This window comes from Vanessa tameamea, chromosome 18 (genome assembly GCF_037043105.1).
Source record: "Vanessa tameamea isolate UH-Manoa-2023 chromosome 18, ilVanTame1 primary haplotype, whole genome shotgun sequence".
Taxonomy (NCBI): Eukaryota; Metazoa; Arthropoda; class Insecta; order Lepidoptera; family Nymphalidae; genus Vanessa; species Vanessa tameamea.
Window position 1 is genome coordinate 1,587,690 of NC_087326.1, and position 20,793 is coordinate 1,608,482.

General features: G+C 32.2%; 3 protein-coding genes across 3 annotated transcripts; 1 reads left to right on the plus strand and 2 right to left on the minus strand.

Moving 5' to 3' along the window:
* Positions 1–1,546: 1,546 nt before the first annotated feature.
* Positions 1,547–9,768, minus strand: LOC113400982 (uncharacterized). Its single transcript, XM_026640676.2, has 9 exons — positions 9,550–9,768; positions 9,192–9,477; positions 8,134–8,362; positions 6,928–7,088; positions 6,526–6,602; positions 6,317–6,411; positions 6,033–6,209; positions 5,565–5,681; positions 1,547–5,412 (listed from the first exon to the last, which is right to left on the minus strand). The coding sequence occupies exons 1-9, from the start codon at positions 9,610–9,612 to the stop codon at positions 4,968–4,970; spliced, it is 1,650 nt and encodes a 549-aa protein (XP_026496461.1). The 5' UTR covers positions 9,613–9,768; the 3' UTR covers positions 1,547–4,967.
* Positions 9,769–10,797: 1,029 nt separating this feature from the next.
* Positions 10,798–17,103, minus strand: LOC113400983 (beta-hexosaminidase subunit beta-like). Its single transcript, XM_026640677.2, has 10 exons — positions 16,837–17,103; positions 16,397–16,604; positions 13,781–13,890; positions 13,448–13,656; positions 12,806–12,918; positions 12,255–12,456; positions 11,951–12,077; positions 11,781–11,864; positions 11,374–11,576; positions 10,798–11,069 (listed from the first exon to the last, which is right to left on the minus strand). The coding sequence occupies exons 1-10, from the start codon at positions 17,011–17,013 to the stop codon at positions 10,889–10,891; spliced, it is 1,614 nt and encodes a 537-aa protein (XP_026496462.2). The 5' UTR covers positions 17,014–17,103; the 3' UTR covers positions 10,798–10,888.
* A 2,516-nt stretch (positions 17,104–19,619) lies between these two features.
* On the plus strand, positions 19,620–20,498 carry LOC113400985 (ER membrane protein complex subunit 7). The gene has a single exon (XM_026640679.2). The coding sequence runs from the start codon at positions 19,741–19,743 to the stop codon at positions 20,413–20,415; it is 675 nt and encodes a 224-aa protein (XP_026496464.1). The 5' UTR covers positions 19,620–19,740; the 3' UTR covers positions 20,416–20,498.
* The last annotated feature ends 295 nt before the right edge of the window (positions 20,499–20,793 follow it).

A 20,793-nucleotide genomic window follows, 5' to 3' on the forward strand; every position in this document is an offset into this window, starting at 1 on the left:
ATTACACAATGCCATTCAAGTATTACAAGTATTACAGGTGTTCGAGCATTTTGTTATATATATATAACTATAGTTACATAAATAGCAACATTCAAATATTTCATTTGACGCTCACGAAATTGATTTTTCTATTAAAGCACTCGCCTAGTGTTATTTATATATATTTTTATTTTTATGTATGGTTATTTATCTTATTGTATCAACATAGTATGTGCTTATAAATAAATGATACGTTCTCCAAATTATTTGTTATTTGTTCATGCAGCACGTTTTACATCAAGTATAAAAAAGTAAATTGTTTGATAACAGTAGTGCTTGTTATAATAATTTATATTTACACTAAAGTTGGTCACTTAGAGGGCGACAATAGATACTGTTTTGTAACGGCCTCTTCATTTGTACGCTACGAAACGATCGCTGCCTTTGTTATAATAACAGATTAAAATAAATTAATGTCATTATATCTGTCACGAAGATGAACGTACGGTACGTTGGTCCAATTTTTATGTGGCGCCATCTGTATCCATCTTAGTAATTGATTTCTAGAGACATTTATGTGTATTTGATGTAAAATGCAGGTGATAATTATGTATGAAATAATTATCATCTGCATTTTATATCAAATATTCTTATAAGCTATGTTTTCAATTGTAGTATGGATAAATTATTTGTGAAACCGACGCTTAGGTATTTTTCAATGGGCGCTATCCATTCGGTTCTAACGTTTATTGTAAAACTTGAATCTCCAAAGAGGTGTAATTCTTTTCTGTCATTTATGAACATTCCATATTGATATTTTTACTTATCTACAATTGTGTCTTATAACCATCCAAATAATATAATTCTGTATGTGTAGATATAAAATGACCTTTTTATGTATGCAAAAATAGGTTTTTATAAATACAACATTGTTACAAATCCCTTTGATATTTTATTTTAAAGATTTATTTTTACAGGAAAGATTATGGGTACCAAACCTAACCTGGACAAGCAACGAGATTTTTATGTGTTTATTTTGTGCTTATAGTTTCGCGCTCGGCGTGTATTTGCATCTAAAATTCTCAAACCTTAGCCCAGAATTGAAACATTTACAGCCCGTACTTTTATTTTTACACACCCATTTTTAATATGCTTTGTTGCAACTCTATCTGGTTATACTCAAAATACAGATACAGGAGTGCCAAACATATGATTGGTGATCGGTATCGGCACAATTGCCATGAATACTGTCATTACAAAAAAAATACCTTATCACTAGGTTGATGAATATACTGAATTTAAACAGTTAAATTAATGCTTGCCTGGAGTGATAAAATATTGTAATTGCTTCAAATTAAGGAAAGCGTACGAGCCCCCTTCCTCCCAAATAAATTCAACAACAGGCTTAGTAGTGGTCGCACACTAATTATTGTTTATAGTGTTTTTAGATATTCAGTGTGATAAATTTACGTATGAATATTCAACCGAATGTTCTTATTAAATACAATCCATATGCAGTCCATCAGAAAATATATTTTTTAAGGATTTTTTTAAATAAAAATCGATATACACGTACAAACTTTATTTAAACAACACAATGTAATTCTTTATTGAAGATCTTAAAGCAAAATAAATAGAAAATTATAAACGAGATTTTGGTCCATCGAATATACAGATACATAATATAATTAAGTAACATCTGTATAATCTCAAATTGACTAATATTCACAAGTTATCAACGAAGGGTGTGTTCCATATGAAACGAGAATATTCAAATTCAGATCAGCGGAATTAAATAAATAAGCTTAAATAAAAAAAGTTATTAGTATACTGTTTCCACATAAGGTACAAAATAATGTCTCAGTATATTACACCATAAATATACACATATAACACAAGCGCTACTTACTTGGCACACAACAAAAAAAAAAAACAGTAAAAACAACAGTACAGCTTACATAACGGTCTTATGAAAGATATGTAAATGAAATTCACACTACAGTTTCGTAATTATCGTGTCAAATTCGTTACAGATAATTATGTTTATAATTAAGTCATTATCCATGTTGTGAATATAATTAAATATCACATATTCGTTAATCGTATAATGAGACACGTAAGGCGGTATAAACTATAACTATCTTATCCTGAATCCTTTTAAAACGCATTATAACTAAAATATATCTCAATTAGTCGGAAAATACTCTACTGTAAAAAATCGCAGCAATGCTGGTCGCGGAGCAAGAATTTCGAACATTGACCTTCGGAACAATTCTACTAAATAATTCTCACTTAATCGGATAGAAAATAATCATTGCCGATTAGCTGGTTTTCTATTCTAGTAACACGACGGTCCAGTTGCGGTTCCGTAGAAGATGGATCGGAAGAGAATCGGAAAGATATCGGAACTTTTATAAGTTAGTAGAATTGGTTAAAGATATGTATGTTATTGCCAGTGGCTAAAACATTTAAAAATATTGCGAAGTCGTAGAGGAAGATTACAAAATCTACATTATATTATTTAATCTACGGTATTCTGCTGTGAATATGTAATTAGTATATTTTTATCGAACTATACACTAACATAAATAGTAGACAAACCAAAGAACATGCACATGCACGTGATGCACGTGAATAAATCATATTGTTTAAGACAATTGACAAAAGGTTTAAAAACACAGATGACGGCCTTAACACACGTGTGCCAATGCGATGGCAATATATTCATACACAAGTGAAAGAAACAACTTATGTCCATTCAACATACGAAATTGTTCTTGCTCCGCAACCGCTGTATGGCAACAACAAACATTATTAAAAGATACATATAAAAGTATACAATAGAATATGTATTACACAGTTTTCCTGGCAACGTTTGGCCATAATGATATAGTTTGAAAAAAAAAGAAACAAAAAATTCATAATACGTTTAATTAAAGCCATTTGAGCCGATGTAATTGAAGCAAATCTTTATTTAAATTAGGCAAACGACTCGTTTAACTCTCAACGCACGTCGCTTTACTCAAAATCGCATTCAAATTGAAAGTGATTTGATTGAATTAGAGAACTAATTATGTACGATTTCTTTAATCTTTTTTATAAATCATTTTACCTTTTTATAGAACAAATAAACAAAAGCATATGATATGTTTGTATCAGAAACAAAATTTGATTACTGATTTCATTCGGTTTTCGATTGAAATGTAGAATATGGGGTACGTGTGTGTGTAGAACACACTCACACGTACACACTGGGTACACACACGGACCTTAGACCTTACAATAAAATACAATTGCAAAATAAACGCCGTATCACTTAATGCTTATATAAATACTGTCTACAAGTTTCAGAGATCGTTTTATTTTATTAGGTGATAAAACATCTTAATTATCATAATATTAAGTACTTACAAGCTATCATAATGTATGTATGTTGGTCAGAATTTGAATAGCGAAAAGCGACCTTAAACTTTAATAATTGCTATACAAATTAAGCTACTTGCCTTTATTATTGGGCACATAAACTTCACCGACGCAAACACAAAACGAACGTCCAAAAATTTTCAATATTTTCCAACATTTCAGTCTAATACATGTCAAAATCAACAAAAGCCTTTAAGCCCGATATAACAAGATAATACATAATATCACAACACATCAGCGCAAATAAATCCGTTCCCTTCAAAATGAAGCTCTATTAACTACATTTTATCTAAATTCAAACAAATTCTTTTCTATGGCATACCTCACGAAGTTTTTATACTAGCTCAGACTACGTACGATAAAAATAATTTAACTTTGCCGCTCTGAAATTGCAGCGAGTCGCGTTTCGTCGGTGTTTAGATATTTGTCTATTTGATATACTTACTTTGAATCTTAAATTATAACGATTACTTTTCGTGTTTTAAATTATCATTTGAACATAAAGCTAGTATATCGTCTAAACTATTTTCTAATCACCGATGTTTCTTAATTGCATAATTTCAGAGCAGTAACGTTAAAGTATGTTCATATAAAGCTTTCTCCTTCAGTCTTTTTCATCGACCTTCCTTTACTAATAATTAGGCAGACTAAAAATAAATAAAAATCCGTCACGAACGTTTCCTATACAATCCAACAATTTCCTATACATTTATTTATCAACATCGGCGTTCTGGAGGAGTTAATTCTTTGTCTATTATCGATAGTCAAATTTCGTAAACTGTCTTTGTCATGTATTTTATAAATGATCTATCTATTGGCTAGTCTCCCTTGGGATCAGTAACCGTGGACGAAATCGGTCAAGAGGAGGATATTATCACATAGAAACAATAGAAAATTTATGCAAAATATCAACTTACATAAATATGCATACGAGATTTAATAATCACAAAATATGATCTAAACTATTTGTATAAAAAAGAACATCACAATAACTAACTTAAAAAAAAAAAACTTGTAATGCAAAAATAAACATGACTGATTTTAATAATTTATATTGTTTGTACAACAAGAATTGACATTTATTCATGTTGATAAAGGTAAACTTAAAATGTGTGATACCCTCGACATTCAAGTAGCAAAACCAAAGTGAACCCCTGTACTTTGGTCAGAACGAAAGTTTGTTTTACTAATGATGTTGAACACTGTTTGTAATAAATACTTATATGAAAATAAAGTAAAATTTGTCCTTTTGGTCACGTGACTCTGTTATTTATTTTTTATAAAAATATATGTAAATTGTCTGTAATACTGTGTTTTTTACTACTCTTTCGCTATTAAATTTAGTAACTATTATGTATTCCGTTTTGATATTTTCTGAAGAGACTGGTTTTTTTCACTAAATCTCATCGCCCCACCGTTCAACTCTACGGTCCATTCTGGACGGATAAAAGTAATACTAAAATTTCTGACGACAGCCAAGTCAATCGAACTAGCGTTACGAGTACGCTAACTAAGTAACTCAACCATCAAAATAATATCACAGCCGGCTTCGCGGCGACATGGGCTCAGGCCAGCTTGGGGCGCGGCGACATGACCATGTAGTGGTGCTCGCCGGCGGCCGGCGCGATGGGCGACATGGGCATGTACTCGCTCTCCGCCAGCTCGGGCGCGCGCAGGATGAGCTGCACCAGCGCCGGCGGCACCAGCGCCAGCGGCCCGCCGAACTCGTCGAAGCCGTCGCCGCCGTCCAGGCACTCCACGGACTTGGAGCAGCGGTTGGCCGTGACGTGCTGCGTCTCGTCGAGGAACTCGCAGCTCTTCGTCTCGCCCTTCGTGAGGCCGCCCGAGGTGATTTTGAGGTTCTTCATCTTCCGACTCACCTTGAAGCTCTTGAATATATCCCGCGTGGGCGTGAAGTCGAACTTTTTCTTTTTCGTCTCGACGTCCTTATCCTTGGCCGTTTCCGATTTCGGTGATGTTGCTATGCGGGAGTCGCTTTTGAGTCTTTTTCTAAAGAAAACATTAAACATTAGGACTATATTTTTACACAAAATCGCCAAAGTGCTTTACTTATAACTGATCATCGCGTACTCTCTGATTATAATAAAAAAGTATTATTTGTTCTTCTTTAATGGTTCTGACAAACTAATTATATGCTGTACCTGAACACGCTGAAGGGTTTGGCGGGCCGGGTGGGTTTGTGGTGCAGCGAGCCCAGCGACGAGTGCCGCGTGACACCGTCGCCGGCGCAGCCCCACGTCTCGCCCAGCTTCATAGTGCTGAAATTGACCACAGCCGACTATAAAACTACTATGCCCAATTACTTTTAACTATAGGTAATCATATTATTGTCGATTGTTTAGATGTTAGATTAGCTTGTATGACTGCTGATAGTGAGATTACAGGTTTGGATCCCGAGTCAGACAATGAAACGTAGTACGTTTTCTGTAAATATTTTTTTATAGCAGCCAGAAGTTATAAAATTGGTAGTATTACATTCTCGTGCTCCGACATCCTAAAACCGTTGGTCTGCCACTCACAGAGCGGTCGTGCGCAGCAACAGGGAGGGCGTGCGCGGCTGCAGTGGGGGGGTGGGGTGCGCAGCGGTAAGGAGGGGCGTGTGTACTCACAGAGCGGGCGTGCGCGGCGGCAGGGGGGGCGGGTGCCGCTTGCCGGTGCGGCGCCACGTGGCGTACACGCAGTCCGCCACCGATTCATACGTGTGCTCCTCCCGCGGCGCCGCCTCCTCTGTGATCTCCTCGTACACTCCGGACGACACGGACGCCAGCGAGCGGCGGTCGGCCGCGCTGCGGTCAACCGACAGACTCATCAAGTCGCATTCATTTTAAACTATGATAATTACGGAATATATGTCTCAAGAACTGCTCATCGGCGAGTGAACAAGTCGACGTACCCGTCGTCGAAGGAGACGAGCTCGGCCAGCGAGGCGCGCAGCAGGCGGCGCGCGCGCGTGCGGGCCAGCTGCCCGCTCGGGATGCGGCGCGCCTCCTGCGGGGGGGTTTGGCGGTCACTTATTGTAATGGCTTGTGATTGCAGCCAAATCACACTATTATCAGTAAAAATATATGCCATTTTACATACAGAAATAAACATTATCCTGACCTTAGACATAATGAGATCGGTGTCATCGAGGGACACTTCAGATGGCCCGCTGTACCAGCTGCTGCGACGTAATTCGCCTGAGAAAAAACAATACATATGAGAGGAGATCTAAGAGTCCGTAAAATGGAGCTGGATATCCTTACTTGGCACCATTATAACAAATACACAACATTTCAACTTGAAGTCTTTCGCTCTAAGATCACGTACAGATAGTGCTTGAACAATGCCTAAAATAAGAATATTATTCGACAAATATTTATGAAGAAACGAGTTAATCATAGTAAGAATGGATAATATGCCCAAGCGATTGAGAAAAGTGTTTCTAAACAATTTCTTGATAATGTAAAATTGCATAAACAATTTAATGCATAATAAATTCAATTATAAGTAATGGCATCGTACCCATTTCATGACACACCGCTGTCAGATCGGGTTGACTGCGGCTCAGTGGCGGAGCCCGAGCTCGCTCCCGCAGCGCCTGCCGCACCGCACCCGCCAGCTCGCCAGCCAGCTCCCCCGAGAGTGCGCTGCTGAATTTCATCTCCCCGCCACCGTTGAAACCACTACAAAAAACCATTTTTATTCCAACTACATATATGAACAATAATTATTATCAGTTAAATCAAATTTTCTCTGGTTTTAAATAAATGTATTCATCAAATTTAATTGTTTATAAATTATATGTACATGATAAAATGAATCAAAAACAATTATTATTATTATACTAATTACAAACACTCATAAGTTAGAAAAGACAATTCTCTAAAAATTCACTTTTAAAGCATTTCACGGCAACACCTTTGATTAAACACACAACTCAAATGGTTATAACATTTTGTCTATTAATTGATGAAAAAATGAATTTGGATGATTACAAGAAAGTGTGATTTGCTGTTAAAGGTTCCAAGAAAGTGATTATATAAAATTATGCATGCAGCATGCAGTCTAATGAATATCACTATTAAGATGAGTTTTCTTCAGAATATAACATGGGATATTTTTATTGAATCATACTAACGAGACATGAATGATTTCTTGAAATTGATTACATAATGTAAAAACATATTATTCATACGTTAAAAATAAACTGTATCAAAATAACTCATTAGTAAGCATAACAGATGCATCGATGCTTGTGTAATTAAAATAATTGCACAAAAACTTGTTAATGATTTCATCAACACTAACACCTACCTACCTGTTATTATTAAAAAAAATATACAGGCAATTAAGTCTTCTTTTTTTTCAATAATTGTTTCATCAAAAATTGCTTGATAATAATATCAAATATGTGTGATGTAAGCTTATGTGCAAAAACTATTTTCGATAAACTCAGAACAATGTTATAAATATAATTTAAGACTTTATAGTTAGAAAAGCTTGGATATAAATAATCATAAATTTTCATACATTAAATCATTATTTATGATTATTACATGTATATGATTGATGAGAAAGAGTACTAATCGAGATTCTTATTGGTTCTTTTTGTGAGACTCTACATCCAAACTGGTTATAGCATTGAAATATTCAAGTTCACTCAAATTGTGTTTATATAGTGCATTAGGTGCCATTTCCAAGCAGATTGAATTATAAAAATGAACAAACCTATCAATACTGAGCACACATATTTTGCTCTTATCTCCGCTCTCTCTGGTCTGGAGAACATCAGTAATGTGTTGCCAACGTATCATCATGTCTGTGGTTTGTGGACGAGAAACCATCAGACCGGTCGACGATAATGTTACATTGTTGTCACCAGTTATAACACATTTACGTGACAATTCGGTAGGTATGATCGTCACTGAATAAGAATCTTTAAGCAATGATTCTGTGCCTGAAAGTGAGATGATCAAGCATGACATGAGCTAGCTTTAATTTCAAAGATTTATATATAAAACTTTGAAATCAAATAGTTGCTCTTACATTAAACAGCCACATTTAAATGTTTTTAAGATAATGTGTTAAACACGGACACTATGAAATGAAAATGATCAATGAATTTTAAGCATGAGTGATTATTATTAGTTTTAACGATATCACTTAAATATGTTTAAGTTGAGTTTTACTTGAAATGAGTCAAAAAATAAATGAAAAAAAACATTATTTGGATTTATTCTGAAAATATTGTAAAATCAAAATTAATTTATTTTTGAAAATGATTTTTACATAAGGCATGTCTACTAAACACAAAGTACTATTAAAAAAAGTTGCAGTAATGATTTGTACACATTACAATAACAAATGCTCTAGATATTTGCATTGAATGTACTGACGTCAATGGTCTCATTTCAATTTTAGGCCATGGACATGTTTGTAATAAGGAAATATTTTTCTTTATAATGCTGCTTTACAGCTTTATTGAGAAATAATAAATATTAAAACCATAAAAAAATATCTTTAGTGATTTAAAATATGAGTGTAAAGAAAAACATTTTTTTTAATGTTAATTGTAAAAGAAAAAAATACATAAATAGTTTAAATCTTTCAAAAATATTTTACCTCGTAGATTTCAGTAGAATATAGCTGGAATCATTTTTTTTTTAAACATATTTAATTTGAACTTGTATTTAACATTAAAAAAAAACATGAAATTAAAAACCATCGATCATAGACTGGTCGAAATATTTTATAACGTAAAAATGAAGGTAGAATAAGTAAAATACCTAGAAGCTTGTCGCCGTTTAATAAGTCTCTGATTTTATCCATCCAATGTTGCGCTTCTTGGAGGCTCTGTGCCGCCAATAAGATCCGAGGCTTGCACGGCTCCTCGATAGAGAACACGGCGAATGCATGAGGTCGCGTACGAGATTTCGCACGTTTTACGATACAACCAGAACGTAATTCAACCGTCCCTGCAGGAGACCCCGCCTCGCTGCAGTACACAGCTAGCGAACCACCACCAGCACTCATCGGACTCGGCCGAAGAATACACCATTGTCTTTTCCACGACTAACAATTAAAAAATAAACAATAGTACAAATGTATGATTATCGACCATACACGAAAGGAAACAAAACTTACCTTGAAAGGATTCAGTCCCAGATTCGATTTAAAGGGATACTTCACCTCCAAATAACCAGACATTTTATGACTGCTACAATTATTAATTTAATATCATATCGCAGTTCAATTATTTAAAATAAACTCTTTTATTTGCACGAGGTGCACATGTATTCAAACAATTTGTTTAATGTTTACACAAAACTATCACAGATAAAAAATTTAGTATCAAGTGAAAATCGATATTTATAATCGGTTAATCTACAAGTATCATTAAAGAAACTTCATAGACAAAAAATTCACTTGTAAAAAGTTGTTACATTATATAGAAAACAATGTTTAAAATACTGCATGACTCTAATGATGGTAGCATCTGTAGCCTTTGAGGCTGTTTTAATTGCAAAAAAGCTACCTTCACACATGTGATGAATTCGCCCACTTTATGAAATGGCCTTACTACTATATGGTATATGGTAGTACATGTATTGTTATCCCTAATGAGCTTTTATCTTATTTAAATATTAATTACACTTTATACTGATTATAACTACAGAGCCCTCCATCGCATAGACACTACTCGGACAGTCTTCTGGCGTTCTGAATTCTGATAAATATGATACATACTCGAACTCAAACTAATCACAGACAGAGATTTAGTCATAGATACTTTTACTACTTTTTACTCATTTTAATATTCCTAACAGTATAGTGCGACACGGATTTTATGGAAATCTAATCACATTGACATGGACGTTGTTTATAGTTTAAGGCCCCCCAATTTAATAATACTTCTTACATTAAGGGAATACATAACGCTTATTATTAAGTTTTGTCCAATTGATGGAAATCGGAAACAGTGTCGATATTTATAAGAAGCAAGATAACTCATCATCATTCTTGTAATTATTGAATTTTTTTCCAATAAAACTACTTTTGTGTGATATAGAAATTTAAGTATTACGAAAGTTATACTCGTAATCAAGTAGGTAAATGTTTCATATCATATCCCAAACTCAAGAATAAAATCAAAAAACGTATTTTAGATGATTTCATCCATGATATTAAATTATCTATTTAAAAAATATAACCGCCATGAGATGCTCGGCGAATGTGACAATATCATTGACCTCTTCTTTTGTAGAGTTGCCTTATTCCATCACGTGACTAATGAAGATTGATGGATACACATGCAGATTTTCTGAAGATATATAAAATACAACCTTACAATTGCGTGCAGAGTGTCAATGCTAATACAAATAAAATACTAAATTCTTACTCAAGTTTTACTCAGAAAGACAATCATTTCATCATTTATTAAAATCATTCAAATTTCTTATTTATATTAGTATGAACACAACACTTAAACTACACAAAATCCAGGACCCGAAGGTGGCTGGGCGTCAATGCCTCGTCGTATCATGCGGCACGTGTGTTCCTCTATTCGGTGGTAGGCTTCGATGGGAATGGAAGATTTCGATATTATATGGTAGGTTGGAGCACTCCAAAGTCTTTCAGCAACAGCACTAGCTCGTGGCCATACCCTAGGAACATATGTCAGACATTTTAATATATATTGATATAAATAATTAACTTCTATTTATTACTTCAACATTTCTAGTCCTCGTGACGTTTTACTTTACCGATGATTAAAAAGCGAATTATACATAAAAAAAACTCGAGATGCAGCGCTTATCCGAATTTGAAACTCCAGTTTTCGATTGACGACGTTTTCATGTATATAAATCATACAATTTTAAATATAATTATAAGAATAACTATGTAGTAGAAGTAGAATATGTTTTGTTTATTTTATTTAAATAATAATTTTTTTTCGGAAAATTGTACCTATTTAACACATTTCTATCGTCCACCATTTCACCCCACATGCAAGCTTCACCCCCGACAATACCCTCCAGCAAAGTCTGGTTTTGCATTACGTCGTACACCATTTTGCGAGGATCAAATACATAAAAGTCAGTCCATTGCGAGGTAATGGAGTCAAGATACCATGTTGAAGAGAATAGAAGCTTTTGTCCAGAATAAAGAATCTGCAAAATAACGAACTTACGTTATACTTAGCTTTTTACATTTTACATTTACAGCAATATTTCAAGTAAATATGTGTCGTCTTCTAAAATAAATAACATATTTTTAGGTTGTATCAAATAAAGCTTCGTAGTAGACGAATCTGTCGGCTCCTTATGATTGAACTTTGAAAAATGTTTGTAATTCACATATTTTAAACCACGTACCGATATCATTTCACTGATCCAGTTATATTTCCAGACTTGTATAAGGGTATCTTTCGATAGAGTTACTCCTTCGTCAAATACTTCCTATATAATAAAAAAAAAAAACAATTATAATTCTATTATTTTTTTAGCAAGGAAACATAGTTCAGTAATCATTGAGAAATATTAACCTGCCAAACGATTGGTTTTGAATTTTCTGCCAAGAGTGGAATCACATTCCTCATAAATAATGTATGCAAATCCGCCGCTGTCAAGTTGTTTCTTTTCATATATTGTCTGAGTTCTGGATTCGATTTCCTGTAATATAAAATTAATTTTATCAATAATTGTAATGAAGATTTGTTATCAAAGACAAATCTTGCTTAACTAATTAATAAACTTAGATTTGTCTATGATTATTTTAGAATTTATGATAAAAAGGTCATACGTTTGAATATCTACTAAAGTCATTATTTAAATAAATAAGATATTTACCAACAATCTAATTGAACCTCATCACCACCAACGTGGAAGTATTTGTCTGGAAACCATGTTTGAACTTCTTGGAAGAGATCTCGTAGAAGTTTATACGTTGTATTTTTAGTTGGATCCATCGGTCCCATACCGATTACTTCTTCTCCCTCATAACACTCTGTGAGTAAGCTGGGATGCGAATTACCCCAAGAAACTGTATGTCCTAATAATTATAATGATCAAGTATTATAATTCAGTAATAATCTATACCAATAAAAAAGAATGGAAAGGGAGGCAAGTACAGCAGATACATTCTTCCTGACTGTACTGGCCGTCTTCGCGTTTGGACTCCACTACCACTTACCATCAGGTGGAGTGGAGTCATATGCCTACGCGGTAAATATTTAGAAGTTGCAATGCGTTTCTGAGACGATTTAAGTAGTATACAATATTATTATACAAGCAGTACTACTTCGCAGTTTTATCCGATTTAAATTTAGTCTTATGACGTAATAAGCCCGAATTTCAAGTTCTTGTAAAATATAATTAACTAATATATAATAATTATTCACCAGGAACGTCAAACTCTGGTATCACTCGAATGCCTCGTTCCCTTGCATATTGAACTATCCTTTCTATGTCTTCTTTCGTATACACCATCGACGAGTCATAAGCACCCTTTTCGCTACAAAATATAGAGAATAATTAACAAACATCTTTGGTTAAATAAAATACGTAAACTATTGAATATAATATGTGTACAGCAGTGTTTAGATAAATACTGATTCATCTCTTATTCTGACATTATTGACTTCTCAGTCAAAAGAAGAGTGCGCAGTTTTGTTTAACAAGTTACCCCCTTAACAACATTTATAGGTAAAGTTTAATTAATGTCGTAATCATGAGATGTTAAAAATAATGTAGTCCGAAGTGTTTCTATTCACGTATATAAAAATTAAAAAATTCGATATATATTACTATATGTATTTAAAACGGGATATTTACCATGATTTTTATTTTTATTTGGTGAAGCTCGATATTTCGACATCATTGTTCACGTGAACAAGACATTCGTAGATAAATTTATATTTAAATACTTTATAGTAATAAAAATAACCATGTTAATTTAAAATCTTATATTCTTAATTATCTACCTACTTGATTGATTGCTATTATGTAAATTATATATATGTAAAAATTTAATAAAAACTAACCTTAATTCGGGGAATATTTCACTTTGATAAGGAAAACTTTGGTCATCAACGATGTGCCAATGGAAAACATTCATTTTATTCATCGTCATCGCATCCAAAGTCTTGAGTATATTGGATATCGTAATATAGTGTCGAGACGTATCTAATAATAAGCCCCTGTGTTTGTATCGAGGAAAATCACTGATTTGAGTAGTATTTATGCGTATTTCCTAAAACGAAACAACAAAAGGATATCATAATAAATCTAACTTAGAAATATTTAAATTTATATCTATTACTTTAGCAATACAGTTATATTTATAATACATATATTATTTTATCATATGTACTTACATTTCGATCGTCCGACAAATAAAAAAGCTGCGCAAAAGTTTCAAGACCCCGAAGTACACCCCATATTGATGAACTGTAGAGTTTTGACGTCGCCGAAACGGTAAGATTATCTTTAAATAAAATATACACACAACTTATTAATCAAACAAAACCTACGATCGCTCTACAAGTCAATAATTACCGACATGACGGATAGTCCAAGCGTCTCAATATAGTGAGTCCTTAACATATATAGTATAAAACATTTATATTGATAGTGTAATTTCATTCACAATGGAACTTCAGCTTGATTTAAAGGTAAATGTATTTTTTTATGGTTTCACGCATTTTAGTTTATAGTTTCCGATCAGATATAGGTTTTATTGAATGTTTATATTTTTTTAGGATATAGAGCCTAATTTGTAGAGAAAGTCTGAGAGAAAATTGTCAGTGCTTTCTAAGCGAACGCTGCCCACCTATCTCTGATCGTTTAAAACTATGTAATATCTAGGATTTCACAAAAGAGAGTGGGACTGCGTATACGTGGTTACCTATCATGTTTGGTTTAAAACTCAAGAAGAGAGCCACAAAGTCGGGACCATTAGATAGGTATATCAAATTGTAGGTATATAAAACGGTTACAAGAATGGGCGTTTAGATCAATGAATTATTGATTAAAATACAATTAAATGTCGAATGACACGTTGGAGGGAGAGAACATTGATTTTAAAAGCTAAGATATAAACTATTGGATTTTTGATAATGTAACAAGTATTTGTTAAGATAATAAAACACAAATGTACAAAGTGTTATTCAAACAACAGCTAGAATTATGATCACAAGTCATCAAAAGGTCAATATGCTTTTCAAAGTTATCATTTAATCGTTACATTTTGACATATATACATATATTTATGTATTATTTATATTATTCCTGAACTACGATGTTTTTATAGTAAAGAATTGTTGTTATTTTTATATCAGTCTCTTTAATTTAAAAAAAAAAAACACTACATTTTTCGGTACCTACATTGTTATCGCAACTTATTTTTATAAATACCTAAGCAATTCCAGATATTTAAATCGTACATTTCTAAGAGAGCCTCTCTAACTGTATTTGTCTGTCTATTGCTCATTTACACAAACAGCAAAAACACAAAACTGAATTTTATGAAATTTGGTTTGGAGCTAGCTGGAACTCCAAGGAAGCATATTATACTTTCCTATGTCTAACATCCGACAACCCACGCCTAAAGCGCAAACGGGCGACAACCAGTGTTAATATAATATTTACCAACGGATAAATGAATATAACTATAAAAAATACCTACTTTAAAGTACGCGCCTGCATCACAGGGTGAAAATTAATTGTATCACATTTTATGTCTCAATTATTTTATTACGTGCGCGACCAAAATATAATATTAACAGATTTGTTTAATATACATGTTATTCATACGGTTATTATTATTATTCATCGAAACATATAGTAAACATACAATCGCGACATTGATTTTCGTCATTCCGATAAAATTAATATAAATCCACAAAACGTATAAAATCAGAAACGCTATAATAAAAGCGGTTCGTTGTATAAAAACAACAACATAATATAGAGAACACAATATAGATTATACGACAAAACTTTTTTAGATATATCTAATTATTTCATTGTATTATAAGATAATAAAATAATTATATCATTACGTAATGATGCAATAAGTGTTGAGAGTTATTAAGAGACAATCACAAAAAGAATGTTTGATGTAAACAATGAATATGTCATCTATATGCTAGATAACATTATATATATATTTATTTATTTGTAACAGAAATGCAATCAAATGGACCACTCTCTAACCACTCATAGTCATTATAGCTGTAGAAATAAGCAAACAGTCGATGTGATGATAGATAAATCAAAAAATCAATATATACTTTATTCAAGTAGAGTTTTACAAACGCTTTTAAATCATCAGTTTACACAACGGTAATAAACGTAAAGCTACCGCCGAGATGTAGATTCTACCGAGAAGAACCGCCAAGAAACTCGGTAACTACTCTTTTCTAACATTCGAAATATTTTAAGTAAGATGACTGTTAGTTCGCAGCTGAGACACCCACCTCGGTGTAAATAATAATACAAAAACTTATATAAAACGTATGATTGTTTCCACTGGTGGCAAGACTGGTTCATTTTACGCCTATAAAATTTCCAACTGGGAAACGTAGGTAGCATTCTTATCACCATTCCACGGACATGGTTTGTACCGAATTTGAATTTACATATATTTATTACACTATATAAATTCACAATGTAAATATGAATAATAATACATATAATTACATAAGCAATATGTACATTAATAATATATGCTGAGTCAATGTATTTCACTATTTGTATAATTAGAAATATTAAGAATTCCTTACATAAACAATACGCCACCAACCTAGGACACTAGGGTGTTATGTCTCTTGTGTTGGCAGTTACAGTGACACAGTCATCTTCGAACCGGAAAGAAATTAATATGAAATTATTGCTGTTTGGCGGTAGAACACCAGATAAGTGTCAAATCAGCACACGTCACTTTTTTTTGTATAAAAAGTGCTTACATTGTTGACGTGTTTAGTACTTACAACTTTCATCCATGTCCAGGTAAGGATATTCCTCGCAAGGCGCTGACAAAGTAATATCCAGCTCACTCAACATCCCTCTGTGCAACTCATTGTGTTTCCGGTGAGAGCGTATTTTAATATTACGATTTCTTCCACCGATTTTACTTTTTACAATATACGAGTACCTCTCGATTGCATTTGTTAATATATCGCAGGTCTGATCTAAAATCTGTATAACAAACGTTTAAATACGATTATAATTAAATTATGTTTAATACAATATTATAATTGAAAATAAATATGTTCTTTAAAAATAAAAAAATAATAATTTCAGCAATCTAATTTTTACTTTACTTAAATAAACAAAATACTTCTTAAATAACAAAAGAAAACTACACACTGTACTGAGATCGATAATTTCTCCAATACACCTTGAAATAATATAATTATGAACCACCCACCTTAACTTTAAAATGTGAAGGGTTGAATGTATAAAATGTGTTTTCTTTAGTTTCATATTGTGGTTTTGGCCAGACCTCACCCTTTGTAGGAGGATACTTCGGGCCAGGCTTGACCACCCAAAAACTGTCTACAAAAATACTTCCAAAGCACACCGCAGTGATAATCCATTTTAACATTATTCTACAGTATTCACGTAGATCGTTTTTATTCTATGAACACAACAGGTCCGACAGACTGAAATGCTCTATCGATACTGACTCGAGCGGTTTTTTTTCCATCGTTTATAGATTAGAAGGTGATAAGAATAGTCTAGGGTTACCATAAATGCGATGCATATTGAGACGATTCAGCAAAATAATTATAAATAAAATGATCATTTTTAATCTAATTATTATTTTATATAAATAAAGTTAATAATGTATTCATCGAGAAGTTAAGAAAATAATCTTGTCAAAAAATTACGACATCTTTCAAATGTAGAATATGACGTAAAATACAAATAAAACTTGCGGTCTTCGTTCAATAGTAGATTTTACATAAGGTATATAATAAACATTCAGTAATATTTTACTAATTATGATGTAAATATATCGTGCGAATTGTTGTAATACTTTAGAGATACTACAAAAAGTCGCAAGTTTGATCCCAACCTCTTAGATGGTAAAAATATATAATATAATAAAATTATATTATAATTGGTGGATAAAAATATCCTAACGAATACGATAAATAAGAAATGTTAGTTACGATTTCACGTCTTAACTAGTGAATCAACACCATTCAATTTTTGATAACAAACTGTCGGAGGTACAGAAAACGATATAGGGTGTCCAACACCTGGCTATCTCCCTCCTAACCTAAATTTAAACGCGGGCGAAGCCGTGGGATAAAACTAGTTGCTATTTTAAAGATATTTCTTTATTTTTAAATTAGTAACTGTTTGTATAACAACGGTATTATTGGTTGCCGCTTAAAATATCCTAAAATAAAAGAAAGAATTTGGTCACCTTATTATTGCATGTTTGTAACATTTATTTGCTAAAAATGTAAACGACGATCTCCAATTTTGCTCACGTGTAATTTATATTATTTGTTTAATTAGCCGTGTAATAAAAATTCGTTTATTTAGCGTTTTGCAACTAATTTATAGTGTATTTGATATATTTTATAAATTATATTTCAAATACATAACATGAGATAAAAATCCTCTATAATACGTTAAATATATCTGCAATCCAATCATTTCAGTTGATTGACCGTCCTATAACTGGTATTTAAAATCCTCAGATATAATGGTTCCTAGGGATTTTTTTTTTTTATAAATTATGGTGGTTTTTTTTTAATGATAGGAATATATCAAATAATTAGTAATATTGTCTATGTATAAATATAATTGTCATTGATTAGTTGATTTCTACGCCAAAAGCAGATATTAATAATACACTCAAGTACTTATTACATCAATTGGTATATATTTTGTTACGATTGTGATTAGCCCATAAAATGTAACTGTTGTAACATAAAAATTAAGCTTGATGAAAAAAATTATATGTAATTGAACTTCATATCATAGTTTTAATATATCCTACTTTGACCTTTGTAAGTTTGGTTTACTAGATACAAGGCCGAATTATCCCATTAGGCAGTGTATGCAACTACCCGGGGGAGCGGCATTGGCAAGAAGCTAAACATTGACTAACTATTGAAATTTGAAAAGGTATAGCATAATATATTTAAAAAAATTACAGTTTATAACAAAATGGATTGTAGTAAAAAAATATATTTTAGGTAGTTAGAAGGGTAAATCCTCTGGAGATTATATAAAAAATAGCGACAGAATAATTGTCAATATGTTTAATTATTAAAATAAGATGTAGATAACTATATTACGTAGCAAGAACCCATACAATAACACCGCACACATGGTGGTGATCAAAATCAATAGGTAGGGTTTTATTGTGCAAACCCGGCTAGGTATACAAATATTCTACCTCCAAAGAGCAATAATTATTATTAGTCTTGTGTTTTGGGATTGAAGGGTGAGTGAGCCAGCGTATCTATAGGTATGATGTAGGGAATACATCATATTTCTTACAGCGCAAATGTATATGGGCGGTGGCGACCACTACACCTACTTATTTTATAAACAAAAAGGTGTAAATTGAATATCAATTTTAATGCTTGATTTAAAAATTCATATTTGCTGAAATATTATTCATTATTTTAAATGAAAGTAAGTAGATAAGCCCTATCATAATAGCGCGTAAATATATGACTCCTGGATTTCCAACAGAACACGATATTAATATTATAAACAATAAACTCAAAAATCACGTTTTTAAAACCATTCCGAATACTCGTGAACTTTACTTTAAAAGAAAATACTCATTATGATCATTTTTGTTTACTTTAACTGTATGTATGTATAATGTAATGTATCCGTTGCATATTTCTGTATCGCGAGTGGTACTCGTCTACGTACCTATTGGTTATGTTTTTTTATGCGCTTAATATAAATTTACTGCCATTGAGGTGAAATTCTTAAATTAAAATGTAAAAATATATTATTATCATATCTTGATAAAACAACTGCACTGTTATAATATCTTACAATTTTAAATAAAACATACTGTTTATGATAATTTCAATTAATTAATTAATATTACTCGATATCAATCTTTGTAAATTATATTCGAATAAAGCATTTTTTTAAGTTGATTGTGATTTTTTACTCTGTGCCCAATGATTAAAACGACAGGTGACTTTTGATTATGACATCAGCATGACAGCTTTGATTATTGATACGAATTGCGATTGAATTACAGAGAAAGAACACCAAGTAAATTTCAATTAATGATTTTTATGTTATTCTTTTCATAAAATTTTTACTGAATTAGTTAAAAATGCTCCGATTTGAACACTCAATAGCTATCTTTGTGTGTATTATTGCCAATGTTTTCTGTGCATTAAATTCTGTTGAAGAAGATGTGGGGACTGGAAAGTACGTTATTGAAGGACGAGTGTTCCCAGCTGACGACCAAGACTTATCAACTTGGCAAGTGGATACTAGAATTCACGTAAATGGAGGCGAATACATTGGCTTCATTAAAGACGATGGTTCTTTCACAATATACAATGTCCCAACAGGATCTTATGTGGTTGAAATCGTAAATCCAGATTACATGTATGAGCCAATCAGAGTCGAAATTAACTCAAAGGGCAAATATAGAGCTCGTAAAGTGAATTACATACAGACCTCACAAGTTATTCAAGTGCCATACCCATTGAGAATGAAAGCAATAACTAAATTTCGTTATTTCCAAATGCGTGAACAATGGAGATTAACTGACTTTTTATTCAACCCAATGGTGATCATGATGGTGTTACCTTTATTATTAATCATGATTCTGCCTAAAATGATGAATGATCCAGAAACCAAAGAAGACTTAAAGCAAATTAGTAATATGGCTAAGATGTCCGAGTTACCTGAGATGTCAGAGATGTTTACTTCTCTGTTCAGTGGAGGAGCTGCCACTAAAGCCAATGTCAAAGCTAAACAAATTAAGAAGAGACAGTAGTATAATACAAATAATAGTTAATTTACAAAGGTGTATTATATTATTTAGGAATAATGGTCATCAATAAATTATTGAAAATATAATTGTATTTTATTACTATATTTTTTAACTTTAATGCTGTTTTGGAGATTTTACATTTTTTAAATACTATAGATAATTGTGTGAAATCTCTGCAAAATATTGCCCTAATCTTAGCTAAAATTGTTTAATGAGACTACTAAAAAACAAACTCTCAAACAGAAATTGTTATGTACAAAAATAAAATTACTTATTAAATGTATTTAATACTTATTCATAGTCATTATAATACAATTTATGATCAATTACTATTGTTAGCATGTATTGCCTGTAACCATAAAATGAAGAGGCTTAATTCAA